This window comes from Manacus vitellinus, unplaced genomic scaffold (assembly GCF_001715985.3).
Source record: "Manacus vitellinus isolate BGI_N305 unplaced genomic scaffold, ASM171598v3 scaffold_62_pilon, whole genome shotgun sequence".
Lineage (NCBI taxonomy): Eukaryota > Metazoa > Chordata > Aves > Passeriformes > Pipridae > Manacus > Manacus vitellinus.
This window is the reverse complement of record NW_021940704.1, coordinates 2,141,355-2,157,462: the sequence shown is the minus strand read 5'-3', so window position 1 is coordinate 2,157,462 and position 16,108 is coordinate 2,141,355. Positions and strand designations below refer to the sequence as shown.

At 46.6% G+C, this 16,108-nt stretch overlaps 1 protein-coding gene across 1 annotated transcript in view; it reads right to left on the bottom strand.

The window, feature by feature from the left end:
- The window catches only part of ZDHHC15 (zinc finger DHHC-type containing 15), a 133,168-nt gene that overhangs the window by 8,074 nt on the left and 108,986 nt on the right, over positions 1-16,108 (bottom strand). The window contains exons 4-8 of the mRNA XM_029963736.1: positions 5,403-5,429; positions 3,227-3,321; positions 2,429-2,549; positions 1,293-1,362; positions 892-924 (exon numbers count right to left, since the gene is read on the bottom strand). Coding sequence (XP_029819596.1) covers positions 892-924; positions 1,293-1,362; positions 2,429-2,549; positions 3,227-3,321; positions 5,403-5,429 — 346 coding nt within the window. The remainder of the gene's footprint in view (positions 1-891; positions 925-1,292; positions 1,363-2,428; positions 2,550-3,226; positions 3,322-5,402; positions 5,430-16,108) is intronic.

The window sequence follows — 16,108 nt, the reverse complement described above, 5'->3', positions numbered from 1 at the left end:
TCTGGCTGGGCCAAGGACAAGCACAGCTCATGGTTTGGGGTTGGTCCTGCGGGCAAATGTGCCCCAGAGGCAGCAGCTAATTCCTCCTGGCTGGCTCTTGTCTGCAAAGGCAACGGGCTCTGGGAGTTCTGGGCTCCTTTATCCAAGGGCAAACCTCAGCAGCCACAAACCTCACCAGCTGCTGCTGGTGACATCCAAGCCAGCTAAGCCCAAATTTGGTTCTAATTCTCCATGCACAGGACAACTCTACAAAGGAACCAGAGGATGCAGGAAAACATAGTGGGGGTTTGTCTCAGAGCTCAGGTTTGGAAAATCCTCTACAATTTTGATTACCAGGGAGGTTCAGGCGGGGAAATGTTTGTGTTGTTTCTGATTTCTGAAATCTTCCTTTTTTTTTTTTAAAAAAAAAAAGGAGGAGTTTAATAAATTGAGTGGCAGCAATTCTCCAAAAGGGTAAAGCTCAATTAATCCATGCAGCTTTCTGCACTGATGGTCTCTGAACAGGCATCAGTTCAGTAATGATCCACATGCAAATGTTACTATTGAAAGCACCCCCAAGTGCAGCTGAAATGATGACAGACCCCAGAATAAAGGCTAAGGTTAAGTCCCTTTCAAATTTGAATAATCGTCAGAGTAAATTAGCAGTTGGGTTTTAAATGATATCAATATCACAGCTTTTTCACATATAGTTTATGGAACAAACATGAATGATCTGTCTTTCAAAATATCAAACATTTCAGGCAATTTCAAAGTGTAATTCTCTTATAAATTTCCCAACATAAAGAGATGGATGGCCTGAAATGAGAGAGGCATACAGAAATATGTGCCAGAAATATATATATATATAAGCAACCTTTCTTAGAAAGCCACAAACCAGTATCTAGGACATACCATGGACAGTGATGATCCATTTTTAGCACACACCTGAAAAAGGACAAAAAACAAAAAAGGAAGATTTTTAATTGGTACTTAATTGCCAACTGCAGATCAACAGCAAAACCTCTGGTTTTTGTGAGATTTCTACATGACAGGAAGTCAAAATGACACTGTCTAAGTTTTTTAAGGTAGTATTGTTTTAAGATGAAACTCTTATTACTTCTTCAAGGCCAACTAATGTCCTTTGTTCCCGTCTAGAGGAGAGCCATGCCGACGGTTTCTCACTGGAGCACTGGTGGCTGCAGTTGGAACAGAGGCCCCTGGGTCCCTTTCTGTGTTAAGAGCCATGGGAAGGCCCAGCCCACCCACAGGACCCATGGGGAATGTGTTCACCTCAGACACAGTCCCTGACTTACATGGCACAGACGGAGCAGTGGTGACAACGATCAGGTTTGATCAGCTGGCATCTGTCACAGAACCGAATACCTGAGATTAAAGACAAATTAACACCAAATGATGGAAGAGTCTTCTTTTTTTTTCACATGATAGCTGATATGGGTGTTCATTTCCTAACTGTTCATACTCCTTCCTCTATCACTTCAGCAGATGAGTACATTTGCTGCTGGTTTTTGCTGCCAGGATAAGCAATGCTCCTGATTCTGCTGGAGACCTGCAGATGGGGGGAGCAATCCTCACTGAAATCACAGAATGGTTTGACTTGGAAGGGACCTTAGAGATCATCTCATTCCACTCCTCTGCCATGGGCAGGGACACCTCCCACTAGCCCAGGTTGCTCCAAGCCCTGTCCAACCTGGCCTTGGACCCTTCCAGGGCTGGGGCAGCCACAGCTTCTCTGGGCAACCTGTGCCAGGGCCTGCCCACCCTCACAGGGAAGAATTTCTCCCCAACTTCTAATCTAAACCTACTCTAAACCATACAGCCAGCTTAAAAGTGATAAACCAAAACTGCACACTTCCTTCTGGCTTCCACATTTACTCAGACTGTACATACATTCCATTTTGGTAATTCCTTATTTATTCCAGTTCTTTACTTCAGAATTCTTTGGCTAGCCTGGCAGAAACGAGCAGGTCAGAGCCTCCAATATGAACTCAGACTTCTTTAAGCTGCAAAAGGAGTCCAGAGGCATTTAATCACTGAGCATGGCCAAGAAATCTGGTCACAGAATTATGTTCTGCGTCTCTAAGCCAGACTCCATTTTAAGTAAATATGATGACAGTAGAATCTTGTGATTCTACTGCTCATACTAAACACAGGCAACATGGGCTTTTGAACATAGATCCAAAGGGTAGCATATTGCTTCTCAAAGGCAGCACCTGGTCCTCCATGGAAGGAAGGAATGTTCAAGGCTTTTTTGCTTTTCCAAAGAGAAAACTTGAGAAAAAAAGGCATGAAAATCATTCCCACAGGAATTAATGGGTGCTGCAGTGGCACTAGGAATGCTGTTGGTTGGCAGGACCCTCTGGAGTGCCAGTGTGTGCTACTTGGCTGTGCCTGTTGAGCTCAGAGCCGCTGAGCTCCCTGCTGGGCTCACCTCCATTCCCTGTCCTCGTGTACACCGGCAGCTTCCTGGCGATCTCGGCGAGGATCTGCCTCTGCACCTCCGGCCTCTCCTCGTTCTCATAGCGCTCCTGGTCAGCGTAGGACATGTGGAACTGGGGGCAGAAGCCATGAGAGGAGCAGTTACCCAGGGGGAGGAGAGACAATGCTTCAAATACAGGCAAGTCTAGAAACATTTTTACCTCCCACTCCCACTCACGAGGTTAATCGAGGGTGAAAATGTGTTTGTGAACAAGACAAAGAAGATAGTGAGTGCTGGGCAGCCAGAACCCCATGTGATACACCAATAAAAAATGCAAATGTGAAATTTAAAGATTATAAAACAACTTACTCAAATTGCTCCTACGGCTGCCTTAGATGACTATTTTTCAGGAATAACATTACACACCTTGATAACACTTTAAGCACTTACCTTGAGAGCAAAAACCTGCCCCCAATCACAGTTTTATATTTCTAAAACTGGGATTAGTTGTTATTTATACATTTACATTCTTGTAATCAGGATCAGATTAAGGTCATGTATATTTGGAGTGCCACACAAACATTGTCCTCACTCTGTTGCTCCAAACATAGTGTTGTCTTAGTATTTCACGAGAGGTAAAACAAAACAAAACAAAAAATAATCTACCAATCCAAGCAACATGACAAAGTAAATACTTGGTGGAAAAAGCATTAAAACACATCTGCATCCGACTGTCCTGTCAGATTTTTGAGTTCTCTTTAGTGTCCCTGCTTTTGCTCTGCAAGAAATGGAATGTGCTGGGGCTCTTACCTTTTTGTCTGGCTGCACTGGGAGAGTGAAAACAGACTTCCAATATGTCCACACAAAGAGCACGAAGAGAATATGGAATATTACAAGATAGGCCACTAAAAACAGAACAAACAGAAAAAACAGAAAGAGAGCAATGACTTCTTAAGCAAAAGTTTCATTTAGGAGGGGCATAATTCCCCATTCTTACAGTCCAGCCAAACCTCCCAGCAGCATTCCAGAGCTCAGGGGCTGCGCCCAGGGGGGACTGAGCTCACAAGCCTCCCTCCTCCCCAGACCCCATTCCGTGGGGGAGGAAGATACAGCTCTGAGAGACTTCCCTCCCAGGGCAGGTGCCCACCCCATATCCCTGGGAATGCCAGGATTCCTCTCTTCCCCACATCCCAGGCACAGGCCCAGCAGAACTGGCTGGTGCTGAGCAGCACACAGGTTAATACTGCAATCCTGCAGCACCTCCCAGTTTTGGGGCTCAGTTGCTGCTAAATGCAGTCAGAGCACAGATCCATATTGCCAGTGCACTGCCCACCCCTGCTGCCTTCCTGGCAGAGCTGAGAGAGGAACAGGAGCTTTACATCACTAGAAAACATCCAATCTCTTTCACATTTGCCACAGCTGATACAATAAATCAGGAAAACTTCTCTCAAAGTGAGCAAAACAGGTCTTGTGAGTACTGAAGAATTGTAATCCACTGGATACATGTGAAACCAGCCCATGTCAGAGTAGTCTTATCTCAACATGCCAACTTTATTCCAGAGCCCTTGGGCATAAGCAGGCATTCCATGATCAGGGAGCCAAAGAGCAGCAGTTCTTAAGCTACACAAGCTAGCTGTTATTTAACACTTAACTCACTAAGACATTATCAAACAGTTACAATACAGTTTTATTTGAACATAGCGTTTAATTGCAATAAAACCCTCATTTCCCTCATTTCTTTTAAGCTTCAAATTCTAGAAACTAAGATTAAAATAAATACTACTAGTGGAAAGAGAAGTCTAAAGTCCACACACTTCCTAACTCTGTGAAAACACTGTCTTTCCTGTGTGAAAACTGGTAAAAAAGGCCAAATGCATCACTGAGACTCTAATGAGATGGCAAATGATGGGATACACCTCACAAGGATGTGATGGACTGTGTGAAGGAGCTGTGAATCAAAGCCATTCTTATGCTTCCAGCTTGTTTGAGATGTTATCCTCATACTACGGTGCAGGTCGAGTTCAGCCACTTTTTAATTAGTATGAAAAGAGATAAATCTTGCAACAGGTTTAGTTTTAGTTGATCAAGCAGCTCATTAGAGGAAGCTGACCCAGAGATGCACTAATGGATTGGGCAACTACTAACTTTCTAGTGTTGAATAATCATTAATATCCTGCTTTCCAGAGTTTCTCTGTAGCAATTTCAAATATTAGGACTGCTTTGTAGTGGAAAGAGAATGGACTTGATGCAGTGGTCTGGAGGATCTTTAACTATCACCTGGCATTGCTCTTCATGGAACAACTTCCCCGATGACTCCACCTACTTCTATCCTTCATAACCCCGGAAAATGAAACAAAGAGGCCACCTGGATTAGCCAAAAGCCTCCAAAGCACCTCCAGGAAGAAGAGGAGGAATACTAAAATGGCCACTGGCTCCTTATCCTTAGAATATGATCGTGGCCTCCAACAACACACCAGTGGAAAGAGTCTCATGGAGTGATCCTACTGCAGAGCTGGTTAGTGGGGAACAGAAACAAGAAAAAATCTGTGCCTGCCTCCAAACCCCATTAAAAATAGCTTTCTCTGAAAGATCAAAGGAAACGGGGGAAAAATAGGTGGGCCACAGAACAGAACTAGTCTTTTCTATTTGGCTTGTAAAATGAGCTCTGAAAATGTGAAAGAGAAAGGGAGATGTGTGGGTGTGCACAGACAGGCACACCTTTTCCTGAAAGAGTCAGAGGGATTAAAGCCTTCCCATGTTTTCTTATGCTGTGAGTAAACAGGGCACTTCCCAATGCATCCAAAAGCTACAGCATGTCTAACAACGCTTGCTGTGCACCCCAGGAACATAATTACAGGAAGGAAACACTGAAAGAGGATGTACATTTCAAAGATTGACAGTAAATATTTTTGATATTTCAGCCGGAACATTTGTGAATCCTTTTACACCAGGATTGAGTGTCAAACAGTAAACTGAACACACATACCTTTCTCCACAGGGTTGCTCACAGTCACTGAAAAAGAAAAAAAGATATGTCTACAGAGCAAATAGGAATCCCAGAAAAGTTTGTTACAAATGACATTCCTATGTGAAATACAGCCATTTTAGGAAAAAATGTTCACATTCAAGAGGCAAAAGGAGAGCCCACAGTCCAGCATCAAATCCAAAGCATCCGTAACAACTCTTCTTCACTCACACACACCCCCACAACAAGATGTTCAGTAACTGTTACTTATGCTGTATTTTCCCATTTATAAAAAATATTCTGCATATTCTGTACATCAGAAATGACAAAACCAATCCTCTGGTGACAGTGATGTGACAAGATTACCAGGGCTCCTACAGCAACTGTCCAAGCAGCATCTCTGTGCATGTACCACATACCTGCAGCTCCTTTCTACCAGTCTCTTGGTGGTCTTGACCCCCTCCCATAAGCACTGTCCAAAGCATTTCTGCATCAGCATGAATAAAAAATTAACCATTTCTCAGCTTTGGCCTAGTCAGCAATTGCAATGACTCCATTACTTTTACACCTCCTACAAGTAGAGATTTTACAACCCCTCCTTACTTCACCGTAATGACAGAACGATCCCTACACCAACAGAGCCACCTTGACCAACCAGCAAAGGGTACATCAATGACTACTTGTGCTGATTACTTTAAAATCCATCTATTATTTTAAAAGCCACCATCCAAGTTTCACAGAAGACACAAAGACATCTCTCTTTAACTGAAAGCATAGTGGTTCTGTGATATTTGCTTGGAAGACAAAGTTCTGTGACACACAGCAACGTGGGTGAAAAAAGAGACTGAATATTTGCTGTGTCTCTGCACACTCATTTTCAGGTGAGCAAGATTGCGAGGGAACCTTTATTTTTAGCTTTAGTTTGCTGCCAATCAAGCTATGAAGACATCAGCTTTTCACAAATGCTTGCTCCTTCCTGAAGTGTGTCACATTTGCAGCAGGGCCTTGATAAGGGTTTTACTTGAGAAAAGAGCACAAATAAAGGTTGTGTAAAAGGTTTTATTGCAGGATCATTGTTCTCTCTGTGGCAGCAACCACCAACCAGACAAGAAATCAGGGCCTCCTCAGGACTGTGACTCACTGGTCACACCAGTCAGTGAGAGTTTAAACCCAGTATCATGAGGTGGCTCCAGGACATCCCCCCTCACCACTCCCAGTCCTGAGCACAACTGAGGGTGAAAACCAAGAATCCAAACAAAGCATCTACTATTTGCATGCTCACAACAGCTGAGAAGCAGCCAGCACAGAAAGCCTTGCTGTGTTAGAAATGTGGAGAACGTCCTGAGAGCTGCTTTGCAAGTACCAGCACATGCCAACAGTTAATGCTCAAATCCTGAAATAATTTAGTCATTCCAACTCCTGTGTAGATAAACCTCCTCCACATGCAAATGAAAGAGATGGGAGAGAAAGATGGGGCGAAAAAATAGGCGGGTGTGGGCAAATGAATGATTTTCAGCCATAATTCCAGGCAGTGAGCTGAGCTCCTGACAGCTGAACCAGCACTTGCAGAGCAACATAGTCCCAATCCACATCCCAGCAAAATCACCTGAGTCTCTTCTAAAAGCTGCACTGGGACCTGGAACAAGCCAGTGTTCAACTTTACTGAACCTGTACAGCACTGCCAACAAAGCACAGTTCAAGAAAATACTCTAATTTTTGGTCACATGTAATGACAGTTCCTTGCAACTTGGAGATATTGTTCTGTGTGAATTCTTGAAAGAAACAGCCCACAGTCCCAGAGAGGGGATGAGAGCAATGAAGAGCCATGTTTGAGGCTTTGCCAAGCTGCCAATTAAAACAGACCAAAGAAACTGCATTTCAATTTAGTGCCCATTGAGAAAAAACACTGCCAACCCTACCAAAAACCTGATTTCCATGTGCAGCACCAGAAGGCAGCTCCTGTCCCAGGAACATCCCAAACCACCCTTCTGGGACCTTGGGCTGCCTTTTCCCTGTCCCGAGGAGAAAGAGCCTCATGTTCCTCCTCACAACTTCAGAAGTCCAAGCTCCCACCTCTCCTCTCCCCCAGAACTAACAATCCTTTCTCCTACTAACAGATTTTTGCATGCATACAAAACATTTGCAACTTACTATCCAATTAAATTGCTACATTAAATATACAATTCTAGCCAGTACAAAACCTTTCCTTTCTAAAATGTAGCATTTCCATGCTACTGTAACAACTTCAGTGTGATTTCATGTAACCTTTTTCTTCCCTGTGCAGAATATATATATTAAAAATGAGTTTATGTATATTTATATGTTTATATATGTATATATATCTACCTCAAGGCAGAGCATAGACTGATTTTTGTTACTGTTTAGCTCATAAATCACATCTGAACGTTGTCATACGGCAACAATCCGGCCCTTCACTGTGGGGTCACTGTCCCAACCCTCCCCACCGGCACCTCCCTGGCACGGACACACAAAACAGGGGCTGAGTCCCAGCCCAGCCCCGGCCGGGGCAAACCCCGGGAACAGCCTGAACCCCAGGAACTCATCCCGGAATGGAGAGTTATCCCTGTGATCCTGCTCTGCCCGGGGGTGTTCCAGACGGGACAGGAGCCGGGACACCGGGAACACCTGGACACACCGGGAACACCGGGACACACCGGGAACACCTGGACACACCGGGAACACCTGGACACCCACGGAACACCGGGACACACCGGGAACACCGGGCACACCGGGAACACCGGGACACCCACGGAACACCGGGACACACGGGGAACACCTGGACACACCGGGAACACCGGGACACACCGGGAACACCGGGCACACCGGGAACACCGGGACACCCACGGAACACCGGGACACACCGGGAACACTGGATCACCCACGGAACACCGGGACACACCGGGAACACCGGGACACCCACGGAACACCGGGACACACCGGCGAGAGGCGACGAGGCGGAGGAGAAGGACGAGAAGAAGGAGAAGAAGGAGGAGAAAGAAGAGGAGGTGAAGAGGAGGAAGAGGAGAAGGAGAAGGATGAGGAGCAGGGAGAGGAAGAGGAGGAAAAGGAAGAGGAGCAGGGAGAGGAAGAGGAGGAAAAGGAAGAAGGAGAAAGATGAGGAGGAGGAGGAGGAAGAAGAAGAGAAGAATGGGGAACAGGAGCATGATGATAAGGAGGATGAGGAGGGAGGGGAGGGGGAAGGATAATGAGGAGGAGTAGGATGAGGAGGAGGAGTGAGGGAGGGCGGGGGGGGCGATCGCCCGCAGCCCCGGCGCGGCGAAAAGCCCCGCAGGGCCCCGACCGGGCTTGGGGCGGGCCCAGGGGCGGGGCGGGCCCCTCTCCCCGCGCCCGGGCGCATCACCGAGGCATGAGCTCGCAGACGTAATCCGTCAGTGGACCAGGCAGCAAGCAGCGCGCATAGGCAGGGAGACCAGGCCGAGGGCGCGGGCGCAGCGCGCAGCCCCCGCCACAGCGCATGGCACCCGCGCACATCGGCGCCGCGCTGCGCGCCTCGCCCGGCCCACGCCATTCGCCATCGGGCTCGAGCCGCCTGCGCGCCGCGACCCCCATTGGCGGGGCGGGCGTGAGCCGCGACCCTGAGGGGGACCGGGGAGCGTCGCTGGGGGCCCGGATAAACAGCGCTGGGGGCCCCAAAACAACACTGGGGTCCCAAAAACAACACTGGGGTCCCAAATAAACACTGCTGGGATCCCAAAACAGCGCTGGGATCCCAAAAACACCGTTGGGATCCCAAATAAACACTGCTGTGATCCCAAAACAGCGCTGGGATCCCAAATAAACACTGCTGGGATCCCAAAACAGCGCTGGGATCCCAAAAACACCGTTGGGATCCCAAATAAACACCGTTGGGATCCCAAATAAACACTGCTGTGATCCCAAAACAGCGCTGGGATCCCAAAAACACCGTTGGGATCCCAAATAAACACTGCTGTGATCCCAAAACAGCGCTGGGATCCCAAATAAACACCGTTGGGATCCCAAATAAACACTGCTGTGATCCCAAAACAGCGCTGGGATCCCAAATAAACACCGTTGGGATCCCAAATAAACACCGTTGGGATCCCAAATAAACACTGCTGTGATCCCAAAACAGCGCTGGGATCCCAAAACAGCGCTGGGATCCCAAATAAACACTACTGTGATCCCAAAACAGCGCTGGGATCCCAAATAAACACTACTGTGATCCCAAAACAGCGCTGGGATCCCAAATAAACACCGATGGGATTCCCAAAACACTACTGGGATCCCAAATAACCACCACTGTGATCCCAAAAACACTGCTAGGATCCCCAAAATACTGCTGGGATCCCAAATAAATACCACTGTGATCCCAAATAAACACTGCTGTGATCCCAAGAAACATCACTGTGATCCCCAAAACACTGCTGTGACGCCAAAGAAACTCCACTGTGATCCCAAAAAACACCACTGTGATCCCCAAAACACTGCTGTGATGCCAAAGAAACACTGCTGTGATCCCAAAAAACACCACTGCGATCCCAAAAACACCGCTGCAATCCCAAAAACACCGCTGTGATCCCAAAAACACCACTGTGATCCCAAAAACACCACTGTGATCCCAAAAAACACCACTGTGATCCCAAAATCACTGCTGTGATGCTGAAAAAACATCAACCCCAGAGACACCGAATAAACACTGCTGGGACCCCAAATAAACACTGACTCCAGAGACCCCTAATAAATACCCCTGAGCTCAGGGACCTCAAACAAACACTCTTGGGCCCAGAGATCCCAAAGAAACACTGCTGGGACCCCAAATAAAAACTGATGGGACCCCAAACACTGCCAGGACCCCAAACACTGTGTGGGTCTGGGCTTTGGGCTGCTGTGGGGACAGGGAGGGCACCCTGCCCGTTGCTTGGCCCTGTCAGGCACAGCTGGGGTGCAGGGTCCAGCTCTGGCTCCTCAGCACAGCAGGGACATGGAGCACCTGGAGCGGGGCCAGTGCAGGCTGCGGAGGGGACTGGAGATGGGGGAGACACTGGAGATGGGGGAGAGATTGGAGATGGGGGAGAGATTGGAGATGGGAGATTGGAGATGGGAGTCGATGAGATGATGGAGGGGACTGGAGATGGGGGAGGCACCTGGAGATGGGGAGACATTGGAGTGGGAGACGAGATTGGAGATGGGAGAGAGAATTGGAGATGAGAGGGAGGACTTGGAGCAATGGGGGAGAGATATTGGAGATGAGGGAGAGATTGGAAGATGGGGATGGGACTGGAGCATGGGGGAGGACTGGAAGATGGAGGGAGACGATGGTATGGGGAGGACACTGGAGATGGGGAGGGACTGGAGATGGGGGAGGACTGGAATGATGGGGGAGGGACTCGGGAGACGGGGAGAATTGGAGATGGGGGAGAGATTGGAATGGGAGGGATGAGATGAGGAGGACTGGAGATGGGGAGGGACTGGACGATGACGGGGAGGGGATTGGGATGGGGGAGATATTGGAGACTGGGGGAGGGACTGGAGATGAAGAGGGACTGAAGATGAGGGGAGGGGACTGGAGATGGGGAGGGACTGGGAGATGGGGGAAGATTTGAGAGATGAGGGAGGTGGACTGGAGATGGGGTAGGGACTGGAATGAGAGGGACTGGAGATGGGGGAGGGACTGGAGATGGGGGAGAGACTGGAGATGGGGGAGGGACTGGAGCATCTCCGTGGCCAGGAAAGGCTGAGGGAGCTGGGGCTGTTCAGCCTCCAGAGGAGACAACTCATCCATGTGTATAAATATCTGCAGGGAGGGGGCAGAGGATGGAGCAGGCTCTGCTCGGACGGGCCCAGCAATGGCACAGGAGGAAGGGGCAGGAAATGATGCCCAGAAATTCCATCTGGACACGAGGAAGAACTTCTTCCCCGTACGGTGACCGAGCACTGAACAGGCTGCCCAGAGGGAGGGTGGAGTCTCCTCACCGGGGATATTCCAGTACCTTCTGGACACAATCCTGTGCCATGTGCTCTGGGATGGCCCTGCTGGAATGGGGAGGTGGGACCAGATGAGCCGCTGTGGGCCCTTCCAGCCTGGAAGGGTGGTATTCTGGGATGTTGTAGGATCGTCCTGTCCCCTGCACTGCCACACCAGCCCTGCCCTGCTCTCCAATGAGCCAAGCACACACCCAGGTGTGCTCATGGGCAGAGTGTGTAGGGACAGGACAAGAGGGAAGGGGTTCCAACTGAAAGACAGTAGGTTTAGATAGGATAGCAGGAAAAAAATCTTTACTATGACAGTGGTGAGGCCCTGGCATGGGTTGCCCAGAGAAGCTGTGGCTGCCCCACCCCTGGAAGCCTTTTCCAAGGCCAGGTTGGATGGGACTTGGAGCAACCTGGGATAGAGGAAGTTGTCCCTGCCCTTGACAGGGGGTGGAACAAGATGAGCTTTAAGGTCCATTCCCACCCAAACCCTTCTATGATTTATATATATATACACACACATACATATTCAAGTAGTCAAATAAATAAGCAATAATAAGCACCTGTTTACCATTGCTTATTCATTTGACTACTTGAATGTGTATATATGAATGTATACATACACAGACACACATCTAGTGAGTAAATATGTACATTTACTTGTTACTATGGAATGTGCATGGGAGGATCAGATTCCAGACAACCAGCGGAAAAAAAAGAGACTCCCCTCCAACACCTGGAGAATATGGCATTTAATGTACAAAAAAAGAAAACAAAAAGATGCCCTGCTGCCCCAGCCTGCTCCAGAGAATTCCTGCAGGAATCCCCTCATTCCCATGTTCAGTGATGTGCTTTGAGTTATGGCTCCAGTTAATGAACTCTGCTCTATTGCCTCTGGTGAGGAAATTCATTTTCTCGTCAAGAGAAAGACTTATCTGACAGAATATTCTCGTGACAACCCCTGGTGTAATTTCTAACACTTTCTGGTCACCTCTTTGTTCATCAGTTTTTTCTCCCTCAGAAGCTGTTCTAAAACTTTCCCTGTGGTTGGGATCACACTTGGAGCTGTGCTGCCTCTGCCAACTTATGTCACAGTTTTTGAGCATGGTCCCCAGATTTGCCATTCTCCTGCCCAGATCCCAGAATTCAGACATCACTCAAAAATCCTCAGACCACATTTGTAATTCCATATTTAATTATCTCAATATTTTTGGATGGAGATGATCTACAACCTCTGGTTTTCTCAAAAAATGTGCTCACTAATGAGGTGACAGCTGCCTTAACCTCCTCTCTACCTTGCTCAGTCTATAACAGTCACTATTCTCTTCCTCAGGCTACTAAATTCTTTATACAATACAAACACTGAGCTTTTGGGCAGTTTTGATTTTCTGTGTGTGGTCCAGCTTAACCAAAGTTTTGGGTAGTCCCTGCTGTAGCAAAAGTTCTTTGAAGATATGATAACATATGTTGGCCTGAGCTGCATGTAGCCCTAAGCATGAAATCTCAGACATACATACATATGTATATATATACATATATTCTTGTACATATATATAAGAAAAACCTCCTTCCAGGGGATTCAGGGAGAGGATACAGGACAGGTACACTCAAAGTTTTTAGGATTTGGGAGAGGAAGATGTGAATGCCCCCTTGCTTTCCCTCCTTCCCCCACTACACAGTGCCAAGACCAAACATTTTTGCCAGCAACATACTTTACATGCAGCAAAATTTAAAAATCACCCCTGTGAGCTAAATCACTACCTGGAACAACTCACAGACTCTTCTCCTCTGAGACAGATGGGATGAACAGTACATCCATGGCACGTTTTTCCTGTGTGTGCATGTGAAGCAGGAAGGCAGCAAAGGAACGTGGTAAAAGTGAACAGACCTTCTCAGATAAAGCCTCTGCAAATAAAATTGAGACTGTTTTTCTTGTTCTACAGCCAGTTTTTCTATGTACTCTAAGATCCACATGGATTATCTTCAAAATTCTCTTGTGTCATGAGATTCCAGGGGATACTTAGTCATATGAACATGAGCTCATCTGAGGTGAGATGCCCAAATAGAGCTCTTTAAAACAAAAATAATCAGGCAACCTTGAAATATTGTAATTCTTAGAATGTATTTTTTGCACTTGTAGTTCAAGTGGTAGCTCCTCATTTGAAATAGCTGGAGTGAGATATAACTGGGATAAGGCACCTCGTGCCCTTTTCAGAAATCAACACTGCAGATGTTATTCACAATAAATGTTGAATTTAAAGTGGAGCTTCCGCCAATTGTACAAAGTAAAAAAAGTCCTCTCTGGCGGTGCAGCCTCTCTGGGCTCCACAGCCACTACAACCGCTGCAAGTGAGACGTGGGATGATCCGAATTAACATCCATATCTCTAAGTTTCCTCCTGACCATGAGCAGTTTCCTGCTAAGACACATCTCACACAACTCTTTCAACAAAGAGTCAAACTCGTGCAGAGTCCAGGAAGCTGTGATTGCACCCACAGTGTAACTACACTGTTCCAAATTACTGTCACAGACTGCAGAAAAAACCTAAGTACCAGCAGTTTTAGGGAAATTTAAATAAGGCTCATCTTGTTTTTTTCTCAAAAAACAACTTTTTGAGTGCTCAAAGAAAGGGAGATGGTGATGACTCACCAGCAGCAGAGAATCTGTGGGCACCAGGGAACACGTCATCACCAAGAGCTGTAGTCTGAAGACTAGAGCAAAGCTGACACCAGCTAAGATGGCTTTGTCATTGGTCCAAAAAACAACTAAAATAAATCAAGAAATAATATAAATCAGGAAACAATATAAATCAAGAAACAAATGTCAGTTTTTACAACAGTTTACCTATTGCAGAAGCCCCCCCCCCGACCACATGTACCAATTTCAGCGTCATTCAAGAGAAAGCTTTTAAAAAAATACTCATGGTAAAAAAAGCTTTATTGTCTCATCCTGTTAAAAAAACACAATGGGAAAACGCAGCTTGTCTTTCCAGTGTTGAATGTGAAACTGTGCCCAGACTACAGTATGAATTTCGAAATTATATTCTAATCCAGAAAACCAAAGTTGCACAAGTTACTTCCCCACTGTTCATTTCCAAATCTTGTTTGAGCTTGTAATACAAGCAACCCCTGAGGGTGTGAGGAAAGCTACAACCCATCACAAACAGCAATGAGCCAAACCTTGTGCACATCCAGCTTTTCAAACTACTTCTAAGCCAGCGCATGTAAAATTAAGGTGTAAGGTTTTTTTTGTTGTTGTCAGACATAATTATATCTGGGTAGGTTACACGTGGTTTTGCTTATCAGAGAGATCCAAGAAGATTTGATAATCCATGAGCTAAAAAGGGAACTAAAACCCAACCCCAACTGGCTCCTGAGCTGCTGCTGATCTAAAAAAGCTAGTGAGCCTCCAGGCTGGCCAATTTTTATCCAATATATTGTAGGAAAACACAGCAACCCTCCCTGCCTCAATCCTATCTTGAACTATCACAAACTGTACTTGTCGGTAGGGAGATCAATGTAATCCAAAATGCTAAATCTAATCATACCAGATTTGGGCTTTCTATCACAAATACTCATGCAGAGGAGTCAAAAGGCAAAGCTTTTTCAGAAACATGGAAATTCAAAAGCTGGTTGCAGAGCTCAAAAGAGAGCTGGGTGCAGAGACTGGCCATGCAGAGCTCTGTAACTGTGGGGAGGTGTTGTGGCTGTCACCCGGAGTGTTGTGTGCAGTCACAGCTCACCCAGTTTGTCCTAGAGCTGTTGGGTTTGGGGAGCCCTCAGGGTTAGCTCCAAACAGGCCGGAGTTCAGCAGTTTTGTTTGATCGCTGTCCTGTCAGAAAGGACTAATGGGCCAAAGAGTCAGGATTAGGGGATACTTTTAAAGAGAAAAAGGAGGTGCATCTTCAGAATTCCCAAGAGATCTGATCATTTTGACTGCTGGCTTCAAAGACAGTCATATTGCACAAAAGCTTTGCCTTCTTTCCCCGTTTTTCCAGCCAAGTACTGGGAGATGGTAAAAGTGCAGTGAGGACTGAGTGGTACTGACCTACAAGCCGGCTGTATTTTGGTTATACGCAGCAAAACCTCTCCACTGTTTGGGATAAGCTGCCACATTTACACATTAACACCTTCCCAGAAACCTCGGGAAAAGCTATTTTTGTTATTTTCAGCAGGACTTTGCAGCTCTGTACTGGGAATCCTGCATTTCACATGAGTTTGTGCACACATACAATGGTCCAACCACACGTTTATCCAATAACCTGTGTACAACATCACAATACTACCTTGCAGTGGATAAAGCAAATTAAGGAAACTGCTAAAACACACTCATGTAAATCAGCAGAGCTCTAACAATGTGAATAGGGTTGTGTTTGAACATATAGTTTTAAGATATCTCTCTATACCTCTGGGGGAAAAGTTAGATTTAGACAATTGTCACCCCACTATAATTAAAACCCAGGTGGATCGACTTTTCCCCCATAGGTTTCCCAGCTTGTTTTGTCCTTACCTGGCAGTGCCAGCCCTGCCAGGCTGCACACGAGGTGTCCTTGCTCTTGCTCATCCCCTGCATCCTGCACACTCAGACTTCTCATTCAGCCCATCCCCCGCTCTAGCATTTTATCGTAACTTAATGTGGAAACACGGGCAGGATTCATGGAGTTTGTAAAAAGGTCTGACAGCACAGATTGCAGCTAAAGCTGTTCAAAATAGCACAAAACTGTTAATTGCCACCGAGTGAAAGATCGGCCACTT